The 26,191-nt window shown below is 43.1% G+C and overlaps 1 protein-coding gene across 1 annotated transcript in view; it reads right to left on the reverse strand.

The window, feature by feature from the left end:
• Positions 1 to 3,538: 3,538 nt before the first annotated feature.
• The window catches only part of prkcbb (protein kinase C, beta b), a 306,409-nt gene continuing 283,756 nt past the window's right edge, over positions 3,539 to 26,191 (reverse strand). Inside the window, exon 17 of the mRNA XM_023957697.2 lies at positions 3,539 to 6,172. Within this exon, the coding sequence (XP_023813465.1) occupies positions 6,017 to 6,172 (156 nt within the window). The 3' untranslated portion in view covers positions 3,539 to 6,016. The remainder of the gene's footprint in view (positions 6,173 to 26,191) is intronic.

Here is a 26,191-nt window from a genome sequence, read left to right on the forward strand (position 1 = left end):
ATCCTTTTTGAGGTCTCTGCAGACTAAAGTGTGGCTGAGCAGCAGATCCAAGAAGAACCAAAGTTCACAGTTTAGTTGAAGCATCAAAAAGATTATTTTCTGTCTCTGGAGGGGGAAGAATAAACTGGGAGCCTGGAGGAGAGATGAAGAGATCTACACACTATCTGACCTGCCAGCTGGGGAGTGTTGTGGTTAAAGATGGAACTCAATTTAATTTAATTTAATTTTTCTTTTCTTTATTTATTTTGGGTGGGCAAAATGACAGTCCCTCAGATAATCACTTAATAACAGTCTAACAACAAGTTATATTCAGTTCATTGGATACAATTTTATCAAAGTGCCATAAAAAGACAGACAGGCTTAGAAAAATAGCATTGTTCGTATTTTGTGTTCATTTAGTGTTTTAGCATTTATTTATTTTACAAAATATTGAACATAAATTAGTTACATTTTACAGTTATAACAGTGTTTCTTATACATATTTTTTTTCTTTTTTTTAAAGTCAGAACAAATGTAAACTTTAAATGCAGACAAAAAAATACTTAACAAAACAGACAATCACCAAAAACATTATTATTCTCAATACTAAAGGTCTGCTGTTTCAATATTATCGTCAAAACTAAGTTGAAGATTTATTAAATCTAAAAAAGGACAATGTTGCGTGAAAAACACACATTTGTACATATATTTTTCATAAACTTGATAAAAAATATACAGTCCATAAATATTTGGACAGAGACACATTCTTTCTAATTTTGTTTCTGTACATTACCACAGTGAATTTTAAATAAAACAACTCAGATGCCATTGAAGTGCAGACTTTCAGCTTTTATTCCATGGGTTGAACAAAAAGATTGCATAAAAATGTGAAAAACTAAAGCACTTTTTAAACACAATCCCTTTATTTCATGGGCTCGTAAGTAATTGGACAATTGAAATAACTGAAAGCAAAATGGTCGTTAGTAATTTTTGGTTGAAAACCCTTTGTTGGCAATGACAGCCTGAAGTCTTGAACTCATGGACATCACCAGATGCTGGGTTTTGTCCTTCTGAATGCTCTGCCAGGCCTTTACTGCAGCAGCTTTCAGTTGCTGTTTGTTTGTTATGGAGTTAATTCAGTCTCAATAATCAGAAATGAACACAACCGGTTTTACATATGCACACGCTCCGATTCACAAATGTCATTTTATGCAAACGTGAAAAATAAATTCGGAAATACACACCATGTGTTTCACAAATGCACACTAAATGTTTTACAAATGCACAATAAGTGTTTCTCACAAATGTGCACACTGTGTTTCAGAAAAACATTTTAGAAATTCACAATAAATGTATCAGAAATGCACAGTAGGTGCTTCACAAACATGACTTAGGTACACATGTGATGTGAACTCACAGATCATTCGAATTGCAGAATGATAAAATGACATTTGTGAATCGGAGCGTGTGTATTTGTAAAACCGGTTGTGTGCATTTCTGATTATTGAGACTGAATTAACTCCATAGTTTGTGGGCCTTTCTGTCTGAACTGTGTTCAAATAATTTCTACATTTTTGCTCTAGGGTAGGAACTAGCAGAAGAGATCACATCACTCCTGCGTTAGTTTCGCTCCATTGGCTCCCAGTTGATTCTAGAATCAAGTTCAAGATCCTCCTGTTAACCTATAAAGCCTTACATGGACTAGCCCCGTCCTATATCAAGGACCTCATAGTCCCTTACCATCCAATAAGAACACTTAGCTCGCAAAATGCAGGACTGCTTGTGGTTCCTAGAATTAGTAAAAGTACTGTTGGAGGTAGAGCATTTAGCCACCAAGCCCCTGTTTTATGGAATAAACTCCCAGCTCATGTAAGAGAGGCCGAGTCAGTTTCTACATTCAAAGTTAGACTGAAAACAGTCCTCTTTGGACAGGCTTATTGTCAGACTAGTTAGTATTCAGAGATTATTTAACTTAATTTTAATGTGTTTAAATTAAACTTAATAACAATAATTATTTGTTTTAAAAGGCTGCTAGAAGTTGAAGCTGGGGTAACTATGGTGCTCTGGGGTTCTGTCCTCCTTTTTCATCAAATTCTACCCTTCCTCTCTTCTCTATTTCTGATCATCATTTATCATTTAGTTCTCCATGCCTCTGTTTGGTGCAGTGCGATTCATGTATTGTCACTCTTTCCCTCTCCCCTCCTGGGGAGTGGAAGTGCTTCCAGACTCCAGTTGGCTCATCAGTGCTCCAGTTCCTGACCGTGTACCTCGTCTCTGCTCCCGCTCCTACACCTGGCTGTGGTTCCTGTCTCAGGCTCGACTCGCGCCCCTGACTGTCCCCCCAACCACAGCTGGATGAAGCTCGTCTGCTGGACTTTATATATGTAGTTGTAGCGTAAGATAAGTTAATTTTTCTCTAAGAGTTCTGGTAAATCGCCTGTCCATCCTGGGGGAGGATCCCTCCTTCATGTGGGCACCCCTGAGGTTTCTTCGTTTTTTCCGAAATCCGTTTTTTTTGGAGTTTTTCCTTACCGCAAAGGGGGGTCTAAGGGCAGGGATGCCTGTATAGCTTAGTCAGTTTGTTAGTTCATTTTAGTATTTTCCTATTGAACTCTTTGTATTCATGATCCTTTTGAGTTCATGTTTTACTTCGAAGCCCATCGAGAAGACTGTTGTTGTGATTTTGGGCTATACAAATAAAATTGAATTGAATTAAGGTACATTTTTACAAAAAAATGTTTCAGTAGCGACGATTAGAAGGAATGTTAATGGGAGATATTGTCGCAAAACAATGTTAAATCAGCGAAATTTCACTATGGAATTAACATTTTTAATAAATAAAGATCAGTCCTGAATGTGTAACAAGTTACTACCAACTACCTTTAAAACATTGTTAATTTGACGTACCCCAAGGCTCTGGTCTTGGACTTCAACCGCATTTTTTAAAATAAATACAAAGTCAATAAATAAATGAACCTTATCTCTGTTTGGCAGACTACCTCCAGCACTCTTGACAGCAAACCAAATTCCTTCCTACCCTCCAGCCTCACCCACTGCTCACTTGGGACTAAAGCTACTTTGGACTAAATAAAACAAAAATAGTGGGAACAGTAAATTCCTTCTCATCTAAACCTAAAATTGAAAGGTTTTCTTCCCTTAACTGTCTTTTTAAGATACCAGCCCTGTAATATTACAGCTCTACTTCAATATAATTGCGTTATAGATAATTCATTATTCTCAATTACAGGTTTGTCATCTACTAAGTATATCAAGTTTTTAGCTTTGATTGCTCAGGGAAACTTGAATAAGTCCTGGACTATACATCAAAATGCTCACATCTCATAAAATAACTAACATTCTGCCAGAATCATATGGAATTATTCCGACATTTAATGTTAATTTTTGATTTAATTCTCATATATGTTATTTAAAAAATAACATATATGTTGTATATCCCTTGTATTTTTTTAAGAAATAAAGTAACAAATGAAAAATGAAATTTCATGTGTTGTGCAAAATTCTTTCCATTTTTTTAACAGAAGCTTTAACAAACATGATGCTTTGTCAAGAAGATTTATTATTTTACAGTGAAAACATCACAACACATTTTTCTCATAATTATCTATACCACAGAACAGATGCCTCCTCTGATGTGCCTTTGCACTCGTCTAAATACTCAATTCATGAATATGTGGTGGTTCAAACTCAAAGCAGGAATCAGATGTTGTTCAGCCTTTGCAAGGCTAACATCTTTTGGCAAAATGCAAAAAAGTAAGGTATGAAATATGGTAAAAGTCAAAAGGTATGAAATATGGGTCAACATAAACTTAAGACAGGGAGGATACAACTTAGGGAGGAGCAGGATGAAAAGGTTAAGCCTAGAAGGGAAAAAAATAAATCTATCGAGGAAAGATTTATTATAAAAAGTCAGAAGGAAGGAAAATGAGGAAAGACACTGCGAAAGCTCGGAGGGAAGGAAGGGTGGGAAATAAGGAGAGGGAAAGGTCAGAAGGGAAAAAGATGACAGCGTGAAAGGTGTGATCTTAGCAAAGGTCGGAGATAGGAAACTGTGTCAGAATCCAGTTACAGAACTTAAGGGGTACAGAATTAATTACTTAAATTCATAATTCCTTTTGCTTATCATACATGTACTTTGCCATGTCTTAATTCGTGTGCAGAAAAATGACACTAAACAGATCCTCATTTATCTATAAGTAAAGAAAAAACAAGTTGCTTTACAAATATTTAGCAGGTAGCATATCATAAATAGAGCAAACATAAATTGTATTTATTACTAGGTATATAATTATTAATCAAACACAGCCGAACACTTTCTATAGAATCCATATCATATAGAACAAAAGACACAAAAGAAAGCTTATTACATGCATGCATAGAGTTCCTTATAATTCAGAAAGGTAGATTGTAATATTTAACATAAATATGTATATGTGCATATTTTTTGCTTTCTGTTAAATAAAGTGATGCATTTGATACATAAGACTTTTTTCAAATGAAAATCTACCAGCAGTTCAAGTAGCCAAGTTGTATGCCTGCAATTTGCTTGATCATTCAAAAACTGATGCCCAAACGGGAAGCAGAGAACAGTTGAGCAGTCTTTGTTGGAAATGACAGCAGCTTGAGATAAAGCTTGAAGTCTGCTGAGCAGGCAATGCACCAAAAATGTTTGTTTGTTTGTTTCCCTTTTGGCTTTTCCCATCAGGGGTCACCACAGCGAACAAGTCGCATGGTAAACTTGGCAATGTTTTACGCCGGATGCCCTTCCTGACGCAACCCTCTCAAAGCAACCGGGCTTGGGACCGGCACAGAGGTAGAGAAGGGAACAGGGAGCAGCCCGGAGTCGAACCCTGCTTTTCACGGATGGAAGGTGCCGCAAACCAGCACGAGCTAAACTGGCTCCCGCAATGCACCAAAAATATCATTTGAAATTTACAAAATTGCAAAAACTTAAAACAATTTTTTTTTGCCTTGATTTAAAAAAGGGGTAAAATATCCAGTCTGTGCAATAGACCAATAAAACAAGTTACCGGTACATGTGCCTTCTGGTTTAAACATTTTATAGTCAATCTATGGCTTCTTATGCTTCAACTAATAATTCCAATGCTCAGCCATGGATGGGACAGCATTCTTGTGTGAAGTTGTGCGTGCATCACAGTGACTTGTCAGCATTATCATTGATGTGGCTTGAAGTCAGAAGCCTGATTCACTTATAAATAATTGTATCTTACTGACGAGAGTCATACCACTAAGCAAATGTGTATGGATGCAAACCTAACTTTAACACATGACCTAACGCATGGCGGATTCTAATAAAGATGGATATAAAAATGGGTTAAACCGATTCTGCTGCTGCACTGGCAAACGTGACCAAAAAAAAAAACAAGAACTGCCATCCATGAGGCAAAACAAAGACAAAAAAACAGAAAGACATGGTTGTGATGTGGGTTGAAAAAGTCAAATAGAGGAAAAATGGAAAAAAATGATGCAAACATTTGATAGACTGTAAACTTTCCATATCACGGTCAGATGCTCAGTCTGAATGTTGCAACATTGCGGCTTGCTGAAGCATATGACAATTGTCAAGAAACGCAAGTGTAATTGGGGCTGCTTGCGTTGTGTAGCCTCTGCTTCAGAAAAAGCCTGCGAAACCTGACTAACTGAGGAATCTTCTGTGCCAATTTTACACTTTTAAAAAGACACTAAAATATCTAAAACTTTGACGAGCCACAGCAGCATCATGGGTAATGCTATAAAAGCTAAAACTAATATATAAAGTTCTTTGCTTTCTTGATTAATGATTGTTTTATGGATTATTTCCATAAAGGTCAATTTGTCCTACCCCTGCAGTCAAATCAACTGTACTAAATTGGACCTGTTTCGCGCGTTCAGATCCCTCTGTCTGCAAACCGAAATGTGATGCAACATCAACATTTACAAAGTGCACACACAAAATAACTGTGATTTTTAGACCTAAAGTTTGTTCTGTAACGTTTTCCTCCTCTGATGGATATCTGTGCTAAATAGCTGGAGCCACGTATTCCGGGTTAGTGTAGGAGAAACCAAGGAACTCGTCCTGGTCCAGGTTCATGATGACAAGCTTATCAGTTGGTGTCAGGTCTGTTGGCATCTTGGTAAACTCCTTGTCAAAGTTACAGGTGTCGCGACGGGTTCTCTGCAAATAGAGTTTTGTTTATAAAAGGGGAAAGATAGGGGGATGGAGAAAGAGAAAGGAGTCCTGTTAAATACCTCAGACTAGACTATTTGTATTTTTTAGCATTCAAAATCCTTTTGACAAATTACTGTTTTTTCTTTATTGTTAAAATGTAAACAAAGTTATATATATATATATATATCCTGAATGTGAGGGTTTGCTCTGGATGCAGCCATAACAAAGAACTAAACACACACCTAGCACAGAGAATGGAAAAAATAACTCCTCACATAATTTACCTTGATCAAACAGATTCATCAAATGCAGACAATGTCCACAGACCTGTTAACATAATAGACTTTGCCACTATCAAAAACCAGGAAATGACCATACTCTCATTCGATGCTGAAAAAGCATTTGAAAGAGTAAACTGGAAGATCCTCATTGCTGCCCTCCACAAGTTTGGATTTGGGGGAATTACACCCTATTACTAAAAAGCATATAGGACGATCTAACCTGCTGGGTCAATCTGCCCCTGTCCCTCTTGGGCAAGGTAGCCACTATTAAAATGACAATTTTGCCTAAAGTTAGTTATCTCTTCTGGGTGATTCCCACACAACCCCCACTAAAATGGTTCAAAACATTAGACTCATCCATATCAAACTTCTTGTGGAACAATAAACCTGCAAGAATCAGTCTAAAAACTTTAAAATCTGTAAAAAGCTGTGGAGGCTTAGAATTATTATTATTTTTACTATTATTTGGTAAATAGATTACAGTACATCTTAAAATGGTTAAAAAACTATCCAGAAACCAACTCATGGTTAGACTTGGAACAGGCGTTATGTAGAAAGATTAACCTATCAGATCTACCATTTATTAGCCAAACAGTTCAAAAACAGGACTGCTTTCAAAGTATTAATATAAACGCCACTTTAACAGCCTGGTGGGAATTTCTTAAAGTGTCAAAATCCTTACTTCAACCGAGCAAAATGACACCCATCTGGAACAACCCAGACATCCTTCTAAACAAAAAAATGTTACACTTCCCAGCTTGAAAAACAGGGGGCATAACACTACTAGAGAATTTAATTATTGATACAAGATTCATAACACCCCAGGAAAAACATGGAGTAACCCTTGTGCTATCCTAAGCATTTTAACTTTGGGAGTTGGGTCATCTAGACCCACTAGACAGTGCGCTGAACCTTTTTTCTTCAATTATTTGTGAACCTCACTGGTATCCATGGATTACATGAAATCTTTCCACCTTTATCCACCTTTGTCGTGGTAGGGAGAACACGTCAATGGAAAGGTGGGGTCATCTAAGATAGCACAAGGGATAAATAACTTATTGGAATAACAGCAACTTAAATATATAATTACCAAAATGTTTAAGTACAAAAACAATGACTTAAAGCAACCAGAACTAGTTACCTCTTTGATTAATTTTTCAATCAATAAAACTCTCACCAAAATATACAAACTTTCATGCAACCTAGATAAAACCATTTCAGTTCCAATGACACAATGAGATGCAGACTTGAACAGCAGCACAGATCAAAGCTTCTGGTCAGAAATTTGTCTAAACACATTTAAACTGACAAAAAGCCCAGACTTGCAGCTAATCCATTTAAAAAAAAACTCCACAGGATTTACTACACTGGACAGAGGATGTTCAAGATGCAGCCACCCCGTCCTGGTAGGGGTGTGCTTGGACATCAGGGCAAGCAAGCAGTAGATGTCCTTAGTGCCCTACCCGCCAATTTTAACCAAACCCTTTAGTACACACACCCCCTTTACATAAAAAAATACACACTCCAACACACACCCACACACGCACACACACACCCTCACAAACATACATCACACAAGGAAGAGGGACTTCTTATCTTCTGTCCCCCAACCCATCCCTGGCGGAGGGAACCGTGTCCCTCTGTCACGGCGGCCCTGTCCCTGGGGTGCTGGCTTCCTGGGCCCGGCGGCCCTCTCTCCACTTAGGGAGAGGCATTCCTTAGCTCTCTGGCAAGACCGGGAGCCGGTGATCATATCACATCTGAGCCTGGGGGTGTCCGTGTCCCGGTGGTGTGGGTTCTGGTCCTGGCCGCCGGCCTTCTTCATATTTTCCAACTGCGGGGGAGCCTGGTCGGGCCATATTTATAACACCCCTTGGGGACCCTCGCTCCTCTTGGGCATCCTCCTCCTGGGCGGGGGGGCCGCCCCCTGCCTTGCTCTCTCCTGGACTAACCGTGGCCTGGGGGGGGGCTCCCTGGAGCGTGGGGGCAAGTCTTCCCTGGGGGGCCCTGACTCGTGCCTGGGACTGCGGCACCCCTGTGGCAGGGCCCCTCGTTGGGCCCCCTGGGCGCGGTGGGGAGGTTGCTCCACGGGTCGGCTGGGTTCTCTCCCTCTTTTTACATTCCATCATCCACCCCAGAAGAACATAAACACGCACTTGAGCAGAAGTGCTATCTCACCTTTGCTCAAACAGTTTGTGTGACTGAATGAAATGTTTCACGTGTCAGTCTGAATGCATAAGTAGATGTGTGTGAATGTTAGTGGTAGGATGTCCAGGCAGACTTGATTGTGTGTGAACCCTTTTGGACCCAACAGGTGTGTTTGTAACGTTTGAGTGTGTGTGGACAGGCCCCGCCCATTTTTCAATCTGTCAGTTGTGATTATATAGCTCCAGCAACTTGTTGCTTTCTGACACTTCATGATCTTACCCTCGCTACCATAATCACCCCTCTACCCCCTCCCCCCTTTATCTGTTATCCCTCTCTCTTCTTTCCTCCTTTTCCTCTCCGTCCGCTTAGCTGTTGGACAGGACAAGTTGAAAAAAAACCCACACACCTCTGGATAATATATTTGTTGAACAGCTAAGATGTGAAGGGACCTTTCAAAAGGTATTTGACACAATTTTATTACCTCATCATTAAACGGCAAGCGTTTTGTAATTTCTTTTAGATCATAAGAATCTATGATGACATCCGTGTAACTGAAAAACATCTGAAATGCATTCTGCTGTCACTTGGTATGTGGTACATCCAACATAATTTTATGTTTTAGGAAAAATGGGTCTGGTTACTTTTAAATCAATCTCAAATACAGCAATCAAATCACAATAACATTTTTTGACAACGTACAAGGTTGATGATGGAAAAGCCCAATAGTAATCAGATTTTTTAAGTCAAATTAAATATGCAAAAAAAAAACTGGTATTACTTATTTGAAAAAAGAAAGCAAACACAAATAGGCACATAGTAATTTTAATGGCTAACATTGAATCTTATTCAATTCCTATACAAGCATTTATGGTGGCTAAACCAATCATAGACTGCTTCCAGTCATGCATTATTTCAGCTAATTTCTTAGCTTCCCCCTTCTAGAAGAAAATGACAGAAGATCTGGATGTAAGAAGTTGAAATGGAAGAGAAAGAACCCCCCAGAAAATCCTGAATCATAGGTTCCATTATTTTAAAGCTTATTTCAACTCGTCATAGCACTCACTGAACTCACAGTAAAGTTACTGTATTTTTATGAAGACTCTCATTCATCCAGGTTGGTTCCATTGTAGTAGGTTTAGGGGATGTCATCTGGACTTGGTTTTAAAGTTGGAAGACGTTTCACCTCTTATCCAAGAGGCTTTGTCAATTCTGAAATAGCTGGTCTAAGAGCTGGTATATATGCACTCATGGGGGAGGAGTTAGACCTGAAACTGGAGGTGTAGTCCACTTAGCCTATGTGGTTTCGGGTCGTTAATAGTCCTTTGTCCTCAGCTGGGGGTTGGGGAGTCAGTGACTCCCTCTCCAAAATGGTCGTCTCTTTCAGCGGTTAACGACTCAGGTGGAACTGGTTTGGTTTGTTTAGGTTTCAAAACACTGCCGTAGATGGATGGAAGAATAAACCTGAGACCACCATTCTTATTAAGAGAAGGTTTATCCTTCTTGACAAAGATGGCTTCTTTCACTCCTCGCTCAAACCATCCTTTCTCTCTGGCTAGAATTCGGACTTCACTGTCCTTGAAAGAGTGGTTTGTGGCCTTCAGGTGGAGATGTACTGCAGACTCAGGTCCACTTGGGTTGGCTCTGCGATGTTGGTAAAGCCGCTTGTGTAGCGGTTGTTTGGTTTCTCCTATATACTGTTCATTGCAGTTCTCTTTGCAGTGGATAGAGTACACAACATTACTCTGTTTGTAGCTGGGAATTTTGTCCTTTGGATGAACCAGTTTCTGTCTGAGGGTATTGACTGGTTTGAGATGAACTGGGATGTTATGTTGTTTGAAAATCCTTTTAAGTTTTTCAGACAGGCCTGAGATATATGGAATTGAAATACTGTTCCGTTTCGGCTCTTGTTCCTTCTTGTCTTGTTTTCCTGTATGTTGGGATCTGGTGAATGCCCACTTGGGATATCCACAGGTTCGGAGGGCTTGGTGGATATGTTGCTCTTCCTTCTTCTTTCCGTCAGAGCTTGTGGGGACCTCCTGGGCTCTGTGTTGTAATGTCCTGATGACGCCTAGTTTGTGCTGTAAAGGGTGGTTTGAGTCAAATAACAGGTACTGATCTGTGTGAGTAGGCTTTCTGTACACTTCAACCTGGAGCTGTCTGTCCTCTCCAATGATCACAGCACAGTCTAGAAAGGCTAGGGTGTTGTCCTTTGTGTCTTCCCTGGTGAACTTGATGTTCTAGTCTACTGCGTTGATATGATCTGTGAAAGTCTCCACTTCCTGGCTTTTGATCTTGACCCAAGTGTCGTCCACATCTCTGAACCAGTGGCTTGGAGTTGTACCTGGGAAGGAGTCCAGGGCTCTTCTCTCAACTTCTTCCATGTACAAGTTGGCCACAATGGGTGAGATTGGAGAGCCCATAGCACAGCCGTGTCTCTGCCTGTAGAAGTTTCCCCTGAATTGGAAATATGTGGAGTTGAGGCACACTTCCAGCAGTTCGCAGATGTGGTCTGGTGTCAGATTTGTTCTGTCTTGTAGCTGAGAATCCTGTAATCCTTTAAAACCAAGTCCAGATGACATCCCCTAAACCTACTACAATTACTGTATTTTTGTTTATCTGTCGGCTTTCATTGCCTTCATTCTTCAACCTAAACACATTACTTTTCACGTAGTCACATAAAATCAAATACAAATACATCAAAAAACATTTTTACCCAAATTACTGTGAATTTCTACGGAGCCCGTGTCCTGACATTAAGATATAAAAATATATCTTGTTCCCACAGATTAATATCTTGTTCCCACAGGTTATTATGTCGTTCGCACGAAATACTATTCCGTTCCCACAAGATACTTTTCCGTTCCCACAAGATACTATTGCGTTCCCTCAAAATACTATTCCGTTCCCTCGAAATGATTAACTCGTACGAAAGCAATAATTATGTCGTTCGAACGCAATAATTAATCCGTTCGAACGCAATAATTATTCACGTCATAAGTCATTCACGCGGATATGCTCTCTGTACGCCGGCAAAAGCCGCTTTCAGCGGTAACTTCCGTGTCTCTGTGACCCATATTCGTTCAAAAAAGGAACATGAAAAACAAAATTGATCACTTTATTACTGTCTCAATGAATATAAGAAAAATATCAAAAGATTTATGATAACTAGGCTGCTTTGTCATACGATAGCTCCTGCTAGGCTACTACTAGCTCCGCCGCAGAGCTCTCTGATCATGTATGCCGGCATTTGGGCAACTGGCTGGTCTGTTGTCAGACAGCTGATATTGTAGTTTAGGGTCGAATAGGAATAATAATATTCAGGACTTGTCTTTTATTAACTTTAGCAGTCAGTATCTTTACATTCGAAGGCTATTAGGCTACATGCTAACTGACTAGCCGATCATTTCCTGTTATTAATTTACGTCATAGATTTACAGCAGATACCTTCACATTTCTGTCTGTGTGTGTCTCATTACATTGCATTGAAGACACGGAGGATGTTTAGAGAACAGATTTATTTATTTTAAAAAGCACAGAAGCATCCATCGTATTCACGTTCACATCATCTGGTACGCCCTCAGTCATCTTGCTGCAAAAGCCGCTTCCTGCCGCTACTTCCGTGTCTCTGTGAGCATTCAATAGGGGTAAAAATAAAAGCAAGAATGGTCGATCTGTTATTTTCTCGATGAAAATCTGAAAAATATCATATTAAGCTGGATGCTTCGCCTAAAGCACTTACCTTTGGCTTGTAGCATAACAACAATAGCAGTACGTCCCGTTTCCCAGCGTGCTTTGCTGCAAATCACTGGCCAATCATTGGTCTTGTTGTTAGACCTTGGTCACAGGGACACGGTGATTGGCTAGTGATTGGCAGCAAAGCACTCTGGGAAACGGGACGTACTGCTATTGTTGTTATGCTACAAGCTAAAGGTAAGTGCTTTAGGCGAAGCATCCAGCTTAATATGATATTTTTCAGATTTTCATCGAGAAAATAACAGATCGACCATTCTTGCTTTTATTTTTACCCCTATTGAATGCTCACAGAGACACGGAAGTAGCGGCAGGAAGCGGCTTTTGCAGCAAGATGACTGAGGGCGTACCAGATGATCATCATGTGAACGTGAATACGATGGATGCTTCTGTGCTTTTTAAAATAAATAAATCTGTTCTCTAAACATCCTCTGTGTCTTCAATGCAATGTAATGAGACACACACAGACAGAAATGTGAAGGTATCTGCTGTAAATCTATGACGTAAATTAATAACAGGAAATGATCGGCTAGTCAGTTAGCATGTAGCCTAATAGCCTTCGAATGTAAAGATACTGACTGCTAAAGTTAATAAAAGACAAGTCCTGAATATTATTATTCCTATTCGACCCTAAACTACAATATCAGCTGTCTGACAACAGACCAGCCAGTTGCCCAAATGCCGGCATACATGATCAGACAGAGAGCTCTGCGGCGGAGCTAGCCTAGCAGGAGCTATCGTTTGACAAAGCAGCCTAGTTATCATAAATCTTTTGATATTTTTCTTATATTCATTGAGACGGTAATAAAGTAATCATTTTTGTTTTTCATGTTCCTTTTTTGAACGAATATGGGTCACAGAGACACGGAAGTTACCGCTGAAAGCGGCTTTTGCCGGCGTACAAGATCATATCCGCGTGAATGAGTTATGACGTGAATAATTATTGCGTTCGAACGGATTAATTATTGCGTTCGAACGACATAATTATTGCGTTCGCACGAGTTAATCATTTCAAGGGAACGGAATAGTATTTTGAGGGAACGGAATAGTATCTTGTGGGAACGGAATAGTATTTCGTGCGAACGACATAATAACCTGTGGGAACAAGATATTAATCTGTGGGAACAAGATATATTTTTATATCTTAATGTCAGGACACGGGCTCCGTAAATTTCGGATCTGAAGATGAGAAATAAAATATAGAAAAAGTAGGGAAAATACTAAATTTAAATAATGTAAACAGAAAAATAACCCAAATAAGTTACCGTATTTTCCGGACTATAAGTCGCACTTTTTTTCATAGTTTGGCAAGGGGTGCGACTTATACTCCGGAGCGACTTATATTTGAAATAAATTACATTGTTGAATAATTTCACATGTTCGTTATTTTCACTGACAACTGCAAGAGGGCGCTCCAGGCTCGGAGTGGTACTTAGTGGTACTTTCATACTGTCAAGTGTGTTTGTGACCTGCATGCTCCCACACTTAAATACAATTTATTTTAATTTAAGTAGTATTTTACTAATAATTATCTTTTTTCAGGTTAACAAATATGTATCATTTTAATACAAACATTTGTATAACATTTTAGAACATTTACCGGTAATTTCTTTTTTTCTTTTAACCCAATACAACAACGTGACATATTAAAAAAAGGAGTCCAGCATTGAGCTTACCAGTAGCCCTTTAAAGTCCAAGTCCCACTCACGCAGTGGTTTTATGTTAATAAAGCAGGCACGTACTCAGTTTGTTGTGCGTCATGTAGTTATTTAGCCTGTTCTCAAACCCCCTGTTATTTTAAGTTGCCTTTCAAGGTTCTTGGTCTCAGATTTTTTAAATGAATTTCCCATCAAAGTGCGACTTATAGTCCAGTGCGACTTATCTGTGTTTTTTTTCTACTTTATAATGCATTTTTGGGCTGGTGCGACTTATACTCCGGTGCGACTTATAGTCCGGAAAATACGGTATCTTAGTTTGACCTCAGAAATGAACTGGCTGGATTTTGGACAAGCTATGACTGAAGTCATTGATCTATCGATGACTGTGTACCGGAACAAACCACTGCAGAAGCAGAGCTCCCAGGACCAACCTGGATCTATCAGTCATATTTTTTTCTTTATTCTAGAAAAGATACAGTTGTTTAAAAACCACAGGATGAAAAACAGTAATGTTGTATTTTTATGGTCAGAAATAAGAAATTCCTGTTGTTTGGAAATTGCACAAACATTTTGGAATGTAGATCTCATCTGGTTTCCCCATTCCTGCTCCAGTGAGACAATCCAAAAAACTAGGAGCTCATTTTCCCCCCCAGAAGTACCTGCTTTTGGATTTCTTCAATCACCATCTAGAAACAAATCAGTCTTGAGTTTTAACATATACGTTACACTTTTTTTTATGTCTGATTCAAGTGGGTTCTTTTTTGAAAGCAAATTCCAAATTGCCCCCTCGACCCCTCAAAAAAGTGACTTTCAAGTTATATATTGTTTAAAGTGTTTCTTGTACCTTTTATTAATCCAGTTGCATCCTTCTGAGGTTGTTGCCTCCTATAATTAATTTGTTTCTTTTGAACCAACGCAGGACAGTATGAGTACTTGGTCATGCCCTTTGGTCTCTTTAAAGCCCCCTTTCTGTTCCAGACTTTTGTCAATGAGGTCTTCTGTGACATGCTGCGGTGCTTTTGCTGTCATTTACATTGATGACATCCTGATTAATGTCCACATTTGAAGACATTACTGGTACGAAGCCCATTGAGACAACTGTTGTTGGGATTTTGGGCTATATAAATAAAATTGAATTGATTAATTTGTCCTCTCAGTGCCCTACCAATTTTAATTGCACCCCTTTAGTATGCTTTACCCCACAAAAATATACTCTCCAACACACATACACGCACGCACACACACATGCTTACAAACACACACATATACATTATACAAGGTAGGTGGGACCTCAGAACATCTGTCCCCTACCCCATCCCTGGTAGGCGTTGCCAGGCCCTTGGCAACGGCGACCGTACATGTACACAGACCGGCGGCCTTCTATCCACGCGGGGAGAGGGATCCCTGTGCTCTCTGGGTTCTCATCACATTTGAGCCTGGGGATGTCCTTGTCCCTGTGGTATGGGTTCTGGTCCTTGCTCTCGAGCGCTGGCCTTCTCCAATCTATGGGTGAGCCTGGTCGGGCCATGGTAAAAACACTTCTTGTGGACCCCACCGCTCTGAGGCGTCTTCCTCCTGGGCAGGGGTGGCTGCCCCTTGCCTTGCTCTCACCTGGACCAACCGTGGACTGGGTGGGCAGTTGTCCGGATTGTAGGGCGGGTCTCCCTTGGGGGCATGGCCCGTGCCCGGGGTCATGGTAGGGGGATCCTCAGAACTCCTGGGTGGCTGTGGGTTGCTTGTCTTTGGCTGGCGGTCCTCTCCTGGGTGGGCTGGGGCTTTGACTCCCTGCCCTCCAGTGCCTCTCTGCTCTCCAGCTTTGGGGGCCCCTGTGGCAATCCTGCTGGCCCTTGCCTGGCTGGCGGATGTGATTCCTGGGTGGCAGATGTGATTGCCCGGCGGGCGGTTGTTCTCTATCTGCTGCTGTTCTCTATCTGCTGCCGTGCGGGTGTTAGGGGGGGGGGGGGGGGGGGGGGGGGGATGGGGGGGCAGCGGTGGCAGGGTTTTTGGGGTGGGGATGGCTTGGTACTCTCCCTCCATCTTTATACATTCCGTCATCCACTTGAGAAGAACATAAAGATCCACTCGAGCACAGGTGCTGTCTCACCTTTGCACAAACATTTTCAGTGATTAAATGAAATATTTCACATGGGTCGCTCCGGTCTGAATGCATAAGTACGTGTGTGAACATGAGTGTGACGAATAAAGTTTAGCCTAAATTACAAAGGGGTTTATTTAAATATACACCTTGTGTGTCAAATGTTTTATAGCCCCTATTGTAACAGTAAAATATGTCCAACACAAGGAGGCTTTCAGCTCTCATCTGTCTGCTTGGCTTTTTGATTCTTATGATTTTGTTGTTATTTGTTTTAGAACATTGATTTTTTTTTATAGATAAAGGTTTTCTTTACATTCAATATCTAAGGGACCAAGCAACCTTATTCCTTAATGTACATTGAAAAAATCTGACTTCAGAGAAATGCTTCCCTGCCTTTCACACAAGGGAAAAGGTCAACATTTCATTGTTTTCTCCCATCAGAAATATCTAATAAAAAGCGAGCCATCAGATTAGTTCACAAAGTTAAATATAATGAGCACACCAATTCACTTTATCTTAACACATTTAATTTAAAATTACAGGATGTGGTTGATTTTAAAACTGCTCAAATCATGTATAAAGTATCAATAAATTATCAATATTAGGAATCTAATATTTAAACTTTATTTACCGCATCTCTGCTTTGAAACAAACACAATTGTTACCATGGCGCCGCGTGTGTGGCAGCTTATCTGGGCAGCTCTACCTTTTTGTGTTCCTTACTTTGCGTTTTTTAATATTTTCTTCCAACTTATTTGTGTTTTTTGTATTTTTCAACAACTATTACAAAGTTCTGCGTCAAAGGACAGGAACATCATTACTTTTGCTTTTTGTTTTTTTATTTTTTCTCAACTTTTTGAACCGGCCTCGGGGGATCCGTTAGGATGCAGCTCCATTGTTTACACTCGAGATCAGCTGTTAGCTCTTGGACGAGTTGAGATTCTCCTCGCTGGAAAGCCAGATGTTCCAGCTGAAATACGGAGGAAACGACGAGGCTGCAGAGCTGGAGTTAAACACCGGGAGAGAAGACGGAGGTACAAGCCATGTTTACCATCCGTTACTATGGGAAACGTCCGCGCGCTCTCTAACAAGCTGGACGAGCTAACAGCGCTCATGCGTCTGCAGCGGGTGTACCGTGAGAGCAGCCTGCTGTGTTTCACCGAGACGTGGCTCAACCAGGACATGACAAACTCTGTGGTCTCAGTTACTGGATTCACGCTGGTGCGGGCGGACCGGAGCGCGGCGCAGAGCGGAAAGAAGAAAGGTGGTGGTCTGGCGGTGTTCGTGAATGACAGATGGTGTAACCCGAACCACATCACTGTGAAAGAACAGCACTGCAGCAAGGACATTGAACTGGTGGCAGTCAGCGTTCGGCCGTACTACCTTCCACGGGAGTTCTCCCATGTGCTGGTGGTGACTGTTTACGTTCCCTCCGTCGGCTGACGCTGCTGTCGCTTGTGAGCGCGTGCACAGCAACGTGTCCCAGCTGCAGACACAACACCCGCAGGCCCTGATCCTGATTTCTGGGGACTTTAACCATGCATGCACCCCCCTCTCCGCCACCCTGTCCAACTTCACCCAGTATGTGAACTGTCATAAGAGGGACAGAAAAACTCTGGACCTTTTCTATGCTAACATCAAGAATGCATATGCTTCTACCCCCCTCCCCCCTTTAGGACGCTCTGATCACAACCTGGTCCATCTCTCTACTGCGTACACTCCAGTGGTGAAACAGCAGAAACCACAGATTAAAACGGTGAAGATCTGGACTGAGGAAGTAACAGAGAGACTAAGGGACTGTTTTAGCACCACAGACTGGGACGTTCTCTGCAGTCCACACGGGGAGGACATTGACAGTCTTACTGACTGCATCACGGACTATGTCAATTTTTGTGTGGAAAACACAGTGCAAACAAAATCAGTGCAGTGTTTTTCCAACAATAAGCCCTGGGTCACTCCTGAGCTGAAGACCCTCCTAAATGAGAAGAAGAGGGCTTTTCTCTCTGGGGACAAGGAGGAGCTACGCAGAGTACAGAGGGACCTGAAATATAAGATCAGGAAGTGCAAGGACTGCTACAGGAAGAAGCTGGAGCAGCGCCTGGAACAGAACAACATCAGTGATGTGGGGTCTAAAACACATCTCAGGACATGCTGAGGCTGGAAATGGTCGCCAGGTCACAGGTGACCAAGCCTGGGCAAATGAACTGAACCTGTTCTTTAAGAGATTTGATTCTGCCCAGCCCCCAGTCTCCACCCACTCGGCCCCCTCTTCACACCTTTCCAGCTCAGGCGTCTCCTCCCAGGGGCAGCTGTTACCACCTCGGCACCAAACAGTCCACTCTCCCCTTCTTCCAACAGAAGCAAAGGGACCCCCCCAACGACTCACAGCACCAGACCAGCCACCGCCCACCCATCCTCCAACCCCCCTCTGCCTCACCCTGAATCAGGTTAGGATGGAGTTAAGGAGAACAAAGGCCAGGAAGGCAACAGGCCCTGACAGCATCACCTCCAGGCTCCTCAGGGAGTGTGCAGACCAGCTCTGTGTGGTGATGCTGTTCATATTTAATATGAGCCTCAGACTGGAGAAGGTACCAGTCCTCTGGAGGACTTCCTGCCTGGTTCCGGTTCCAAAGGTACCTCGTCCTACGGAACCGAACCACTTCAGACCTGTCGCTATGGAGAGGATCATCCTCAGCCATCTCCGCACTCAGGTGAGCTCAGCACTGGACCCGCTGCAGTTTGCATATCGACCAGGCATCGGGGTGGATGACGCCATCATCTACCTGCAGCATCGGGCCCTGTCTCACCTGGAGGCCCCTGGGAGCACTGTGAGAGTCATGTTTTTTGATTTCTCCAGTGCTTTCAACACAATTCAGCCATCACTGCTGAGGAGGAAGCTGGAGGTTGCAGGTGTGGACCAACATCTGGTTGCTTGGACCATCAACTACCTCACAGACAGGCCACAGTTTGTGAGGCTGCGTGACTGTGTGTCTGATGTGGTGGTCTGCAGCACGGGGGCACCTCAAGGGACTGTGCTCTCCCCATTCCTGTTTACCCTGTACACATCAGACTTCACCTACAACTCCCACCACTGTCATCTGCAGAAGTTCTCAGATGACAGTGCCATTGTGGGCTGTGTATCAGGGGGGGATGAGCAGGAGTACAGGGGGGTCATCACTGACTTTGTTAGCTGGTGTGAAGTTAACCACCTGCTGCTTAACACCAGCAAGACAAAGGAGCTGATACTGGACTTCAAGAGGTCCTCACCATCACAGTCACCGGTGAACATCCAGGGTTCAGACATTGAGGTCGTGGACACATTTAAATATCTGGGTGTTCACCTGAACAACAGACTTGACTGGTCCAACAACACGGATGCTCTGTACAGGAGGGGCCAGAGTCACCTTCACCTGCTGAGGAGACTGAGGTCCTTTGGCGTGTGCAGACAGCTGCTGAGGACCTTTTACGACACTGTGGTGGCCTCAGTGGTCCTTTATGGAATTGTGTGCTGGGCGGGGGGCAGTGCAGGCAGAGACTTGAAGAGGCTTAACAAACTGGTTAGGAGGGCCGGCTCTGTCCTGGGCTGCACGCTTGAGTCCATCGAGGAGGTGGCAGACAGGATGATGTTAGCTAAGCTGACATCCATCATGGATAACCCCTCCCACCCCCTACACCAAACTGTAGAGGCGCTGACCAGCTCCTTCAGCACAAGACTGTTGCACCCTCAGTGTAAGAAGGAGCGCTACCGCAGGTCATTCCTCCCCACAGCCATCAGACTGTACAACACCATGTCAAAGTGACACTCCACGGTCCCAGGGGTGTTTTTCTGTTTAGTCATTGATTCATTTACTTTTGTTGTAGTTGTTGCTTTTCAATTTTAAATTGTTTTTTGTTCCTGAACAGTTGTTTGTTTTTGTTTTTTGGTGTGAACTTCATTAGTTATTTCTGTATTTTGAAAAAAATTTTAATGTTTTTTTTACAGTTTACATGTTTTGCAGACCGCATGTTTTTTACACTTTTGCAGCTGTATTTATTTAATATTTATTTCTTTATTTAATAAGAATCTCATTTTTGATAATAATTTTTCATAATAATTTTAGTAATATTTTTAATTATCTAATATAAATGTAATTTGTGATGTCCTTTATTGATGTTATATTATATAGATTATTTCTGAATGTCGTGTTGCTGCGACAGATAAATGAAATTTCCCCATTGTGGGATTAATAAAGTCATCTATCTATCTATCTATCTATCTATCTATCTATCTATCTATCTATCTATCTATCTATCTATCTATCTATCTATCTATCTATCTATCTATCTATCTATCTATCTATCTGTCTGTCTATCTATCTATCTATCTATCTATCTATCTATCTATCTATCTATCTATCTATCTATCTATCTATCTATCTATCTATCTATCTATCTATCTATCTATCTATCTATCTATCTATCTATCTATCTATCTATCTATCTATCAACCTGAGAGGAACCATAAATTTTATCAACCAAAAGTAAGGACAACCCTAAAATCCATGTGCATCTCAGTGACAGGGTGTCACGCTATGGAACAACTTACCGGAGGATATGAAAACGTAAAAGCCTTGTCCAGTTTAAATGTTTCTTTAAAAGATACCTAATGAATAAGTACCATGAAGCAATGAAACAATGATGAACAGGCTTAGGAATACAGTGGGGCTATGATATCTGTTTTACATCAATAAGTTAATGGGTTTATTTATTTATTTTCTCTATTGAATATCCATAAGTTATGGGAGAGGGAAAGGAAGAAAAAGAAAAAAGATGCATAAAGGAGGAAGAAAGAGAAAGGGGGAAAAATGTCATGGTGCCCCTGTCAGACTCCTCCCCCTCCAGCTCTGCTCCACTCCACTCCTGATTACCAGCAGCTGCATTCACTCATCCTCGTCACCTCACCTCCTCTTAAGGAGCTGCAAACCTTCAAGCCGACGCCAGTTCGTTGCCCTTCAACGGTGACTCGCCTGGTCTCAGTCATGCTCTGTCTTGCTCTGCCTTGCTCTCAAACTGAAACTAATTACTGTTCTCGTGCCTCAGGAAATCACTTCAGGAGTGACGCCAGTGTGGACCTTCTGCCCAGCAGTATCAGAAAACCTGCAGCCGCTGTCTCTGTCGCTAACCGCGTTAGCACCTCCAGCTAGGCAAACAGCCATCTTCAAGTCTGGACCTCGTCTAAGCCAAGCCACAACCCTCCACGGAGAAACAATAAATCATTATTCACAACTTACCTGTCGTTACTCTGGGTTCCAGCGTCTGGGTTTGCCCCGCCTGGATATCATGACAGAACGAACTGGCCATACTCCGGACCCAGCTGACCCAGAAGGACTCCGCTTCGCCATAAATCAACAAGGCATCGCCCTGGGCCGCCAAGCCGACGCTCTGTCCCAGATTTCATCCGCCCAACAGGAGCTTTTCGACGCCTAGATGGTTTGACACAAACATTAATGGATCTAACGGGTCAAATGTCCACTTCTTCCACCTCAGCTTCACTTCCGGCTCCTAGCAGCGCTTCCACTTCCGTTTCCGCCCTGAACCTGAAAAACTCCGGAACCGTTCTATGGGGAAGTCGATGCCTGCGGCGGTTCCCTCCTTCAGTGCCGTTTACTGTTCCAGTAAGCCCCGAGGTACTATCAGTCTGATCATAGCAAAATTACACATCATTAATTCATTACGTAACAAGGCTCTACAATGGGCTCAAGCTTTTCTGGCCAGCAACCCCTTCTCTCAATTATCCTTCGACCACTTCATCGGGGAGTTCCAGCTAGTGTTCGATCATCCTAAGAAAAAAGAAGAAGCCAGCCGTAAGCTATTAGCCCTACGACAACGCAACCGTTCCGTTAGTGATCATGTGATCGCTTTCAGGATCCTGGCGGTGGAGGCGGGATGGACGGATCCTGCGTTTAAAGGGGGTCTTTTACCAATCATTGAATGAGACCATCAAGGACCACCTATGTACGCAACCAGAAACCCACTCCTTTGAGGAGCTCCTCACCGCCGCTCTGCGCTCTGACACCCGACTACGTGAACGTCAACACGAGAAACCCGCTCCGTCTCGCAAAAGCCCAGTAAAGACCACTCAAGGTACGACACACCACCCTTCACCCACTTTCTCGTCTGAAACCCCCCGTGCGTTGCCAGAAGAACCCATGCAGATCGGAGACTCTAAACTATCTGCTGAAGAACGGCAACGACGACGGGATGAGGGGGCATGTTTCTACTGTGGCCAGCAGGGCCACCAAGTCAACCAATGTATGGCTCGTTTAAACTCCAGAACCCCCCGCTAGACGACAGGCCGTGGGTGGGTGACTCGACTTCCTCTCAAGTGTTTCTCTTCGTTCCTGTCAAGCTCTGCCATCAGTCTAAGATTTCTGAACTTCAAGCACTCATTGACTCTGGTGCTCAACAAAGTCTTATCGACCACAGTGTGGTTTCTCGCCTCTCCCTACCTACCAAAAAACTCGAAGCTCCTGTTAAAGCTGCCGGTTTAGGAGGACAACATCTCTCGTTAATAACTCACCGCACCAAGCCTGTATTATTAGTCACCTCCGGTAATCATAGGGAGTTCATCCGGTTTTTTGTAACTCACACCCCTCAGAATCCGGTTGTGTTAGGTTTTTCCTGGCTCCAACGCCATAACCCCCAATGTGATTGGGTTCATCATCGCATCACTAATTGGAGTGAGTTTTGTTTAGCTAACTGTCTGCAATCCGCTATTCCTCCTGTGAATGTCTCTTCTTCCCCCAGTTATGAAGAGATCGATTTATCTAACGTGCCTGACTGTTATCATGACTTAAGAACTGTTTTCAGTAAAGCCAAAGCTAGCTCCCTTCCACCACACAGACCCTATGATTGTTCTATTAATATGCTTGATGGTGCCTCGCTTCCTAAAGGAAGATTGTTTAATCTTTCAGGTCCCGAGAAAGCAGCTATGTAGAAGTACATCCAAGAGGCACTTTCTTCGGGAAACATCCGTCCCTCGTCCTCTCCTGTCGGTGCCGGGTTCTTCTTTGTTGAAAAGAAGGACAAGACCCTTAGACCTTGTATAGACTACCGCGAACTAAACCAAATCACTGTAAAAGACAAGTATTCTCTCCCCCTTATAAGCTCCGTTTTTTATTCTATTCAGGAGGCTCGTATTTTCTCCAAACTAGACCTACGTAATGCCTATCATCTCGTTCGGGTCAAAGAGGGGGATGAATGGAAGACGGCTTTTAACATACCCCTGGGTCATTACGAATATTTGGTCATGCCCTTTGGCCTGACCAACGCACCCGCCGTTTTCCAGCGTTTGGTGACCGACGTTCTTAGGGACTTTATAAATCGTTTTGTATTTGTCTATCTTGACGATACACTCATCTATTCTAAAGATCTTACACAACATCAAGAAAAGGGTCCGTCTCGTGCTTCAAAGGCTTTCTGAAAACCAACTTTTCATTAAGGCAGAGAAATGTCAGTTTCACACCTCCATTATTCCCCTCCTTGGGTACATTTTTGAGGCCGGCAGCATCCGACCTGATCCCGCCAAGATTGAGGCCGTCGCCTCCCCACTTCCCGTAAAAAAACTTCAGCAATTCCTCGGTTTTGCAAACTTCTATAGACGGTTTATCAGGAACTATAGCTCCATCGCCGCCCCGCTCACTCAACTGACATCCACCCCAGAACTTTCCAGTGGAACCCCGCTGCTCAAGATGCCTTTGACACCCTCAAAAGACTTTTCGTCACTGCCCCCATCCTTATCCAACCGGATTCCACCAGACAATTCGTTGTCGAGGTTGACGCTTCTGACTCGGGCGTAGGAGCTGTACTCTCGCAACAGGAGGAAAAGTCTGGCAAATTAAAACCTTATGCCTGCTTTTCCAGTAAACTCACTCCCGCAGAACGCAACTATGATGTGGGCAACCGTGAACTCCTCGCCATCAAGTTGGCTTTAGAAGAGTGGCGACATTGGCTGGAGGGAGCAGTTCAACCGTTCATCGTTTGGACCGACCATAAGAATCTCTCATACCTACGCTCAGCTAAAAGATTAAACTCACGTCAAGCCTGGTGGTGTTTGTTCTTTGACCAGTTCAACTTTTCCATAACCTACAGGCCAGGCAGTCGTAACGTCAAGCCAGATGCACTCTCCCGCAAATTCAACTCTTCGGAGGACCAGGACAGCACCAACTCCACCATCATTCCGCAGTCATGCATCATTGGAAACCTCACCTGGGACATCGAAGCAAAAGTCCTTCAAGCCCAAGGTGAGGAACCGGACCACCCCAATCCTCCTAACAGCACTCTTTATGTCCCATCCTCCCTCAGATCCGAAGCCATAACCTGGGCTCACTCTTCCAACATTGCTTGTCACGGAGGTATCACCAGAACCCTCAACCTCCTCCGCAGACGCTTCTTCTGGCCGTCCATGAGTAAGGACCTCAAGGAGTATGTTGCCGCCTGTCCAACTTGTGCACGCTCCAAGACCTCCAGCGCTCCTACTTCCGGGTTACTCCATCCCCTGTCAACACCTAGCCGGCCATGGTCACACATCGCTGTGGACTTCGTCACTGGTCTACCCATCTCCCAAGGCAACTCTGTGGTATTTACCGTCATAGATCGTTTCTCCAAGTTTGTCCATTTCATCCTGCTACCACAGTTACCCACAGATTCCGAGACTGCTAACATTCTGGTCCAGCAAGTCTTCCGTCACCATGGCATCCCCACTGATATTGTCTCGGACCGAGGACCACAATTCATTTCACAAGTTTGGAAGGCCTTCTGTACAGCGCTGGGCGCCACCCTGAGTCTCACCTCTGGATACCATCCCCAATCTAATGGGCAGGCCGAGAGGGCCAACCAGGAGCTGGAAACCTCCCTTCGCTGTCTGGCTTCTCAGAACCCTACGGACTGGGCTAAATATCTGGTATGGGCCGAATATGCCCACAACTCTCACCCTTCCTCTGCCACAGGAATGTCTCCGTTCGAAGCCGCCCTCGGGTACACGCCACCACTGTTTCCATCTGATGAACTGGACTTGGCAGTGCCCTCGGTTCAGGAACATCTTCGTCGGTGCCAAAACATCTGGCGCCAAACCAGGGCTGCTCTCCTCCACACCAAGGAGAGCAACTGCCGTTCTGCCAACCGCCACAGGGTGGTGGGGCCTACTTACCAGCCAGGTCAGAGGGTTTGGTTGTCCTCACGGAACATTCCAATTCAAGCCACGTCACGTAAGCTCGCCCCTCGTTACATTGGTCCTTACACGATCGAGAAGGTCATCAACCCCTCCTGTGTTCGTCTCCGGCTGCCAGCTGCCCTCAAGGTCCATCCGTCATTCCACGTCTCTCAGATCAAGCCTGTCCAGGACAGCACGCTCAGTCATGTTCTGTCTAGCTCTGCCATGCTCTCAAACTGAAACTAATTACTGTTCTCGTGCCTCAGGAAACCACTTCAGGAGTGACGCCAGTGTGGACCTTCTGCCCAGCAGTATCAGAAAACCTGCAGCCGCTGTCTCTGTCGCTAACCGCGTTAGCACCTCCAGCCACGCCACCAGCCATCTTCAAGTCTGGACCTCGTCTAAGCCAAGCCACAACCCTCCACGGAGAAACAATAAATCATTATTCACCTACAACTTACCTGTCGTTACTCTGGGTTCCAGCGTCTGGGTTCGCCCCGCCTGGATATCATGACAAAAAAAAAGGAAGGAAGGTGGGGATGATGAAGGAGAAGGAAAAGACAAAAGAACATGTGTTTGGCATGTATATAAATTCCAAAGTGACGGTAAAAATTTGTACAAATAGTACGTTTTCTAGAGAGACGCCAAATAACTTCCAGAACGTTCATTTGAACGTATCTGCATGCTTACTTGTGTTGTTGGTATGTTTTGGTTTGTTCTTTCTTTTTCAGCTGAGGTTTTCCGTTTCTTTCTTCCCTTTTTATCCTCTCTTTTACGTGGGTGGGGTCGGAGTGTTTGGGCATGTTTGTCTGTCTTTGTCTTGTGTATGTGGTGTGTTAACATTATAATGTTAAATGTTTAATTTTGTTGTTGTCGGTTATGAGTGGTGTTGAGTGGGGGATG

Source organism: Oryzias latipes, chromosome 8 (assembly GCF_053564925.1).
Source record: "Oryzias latipes strain Hd-rR chromosome 8, Olatipes_Hd-rR_3.1".
NCBI classification, from domain to species: Eukaryota; Metazoa; Chordata; class Actinopteri; order Beloniformes; family Adrianichthyidae; genus Oryzias; species Oryzias latipes.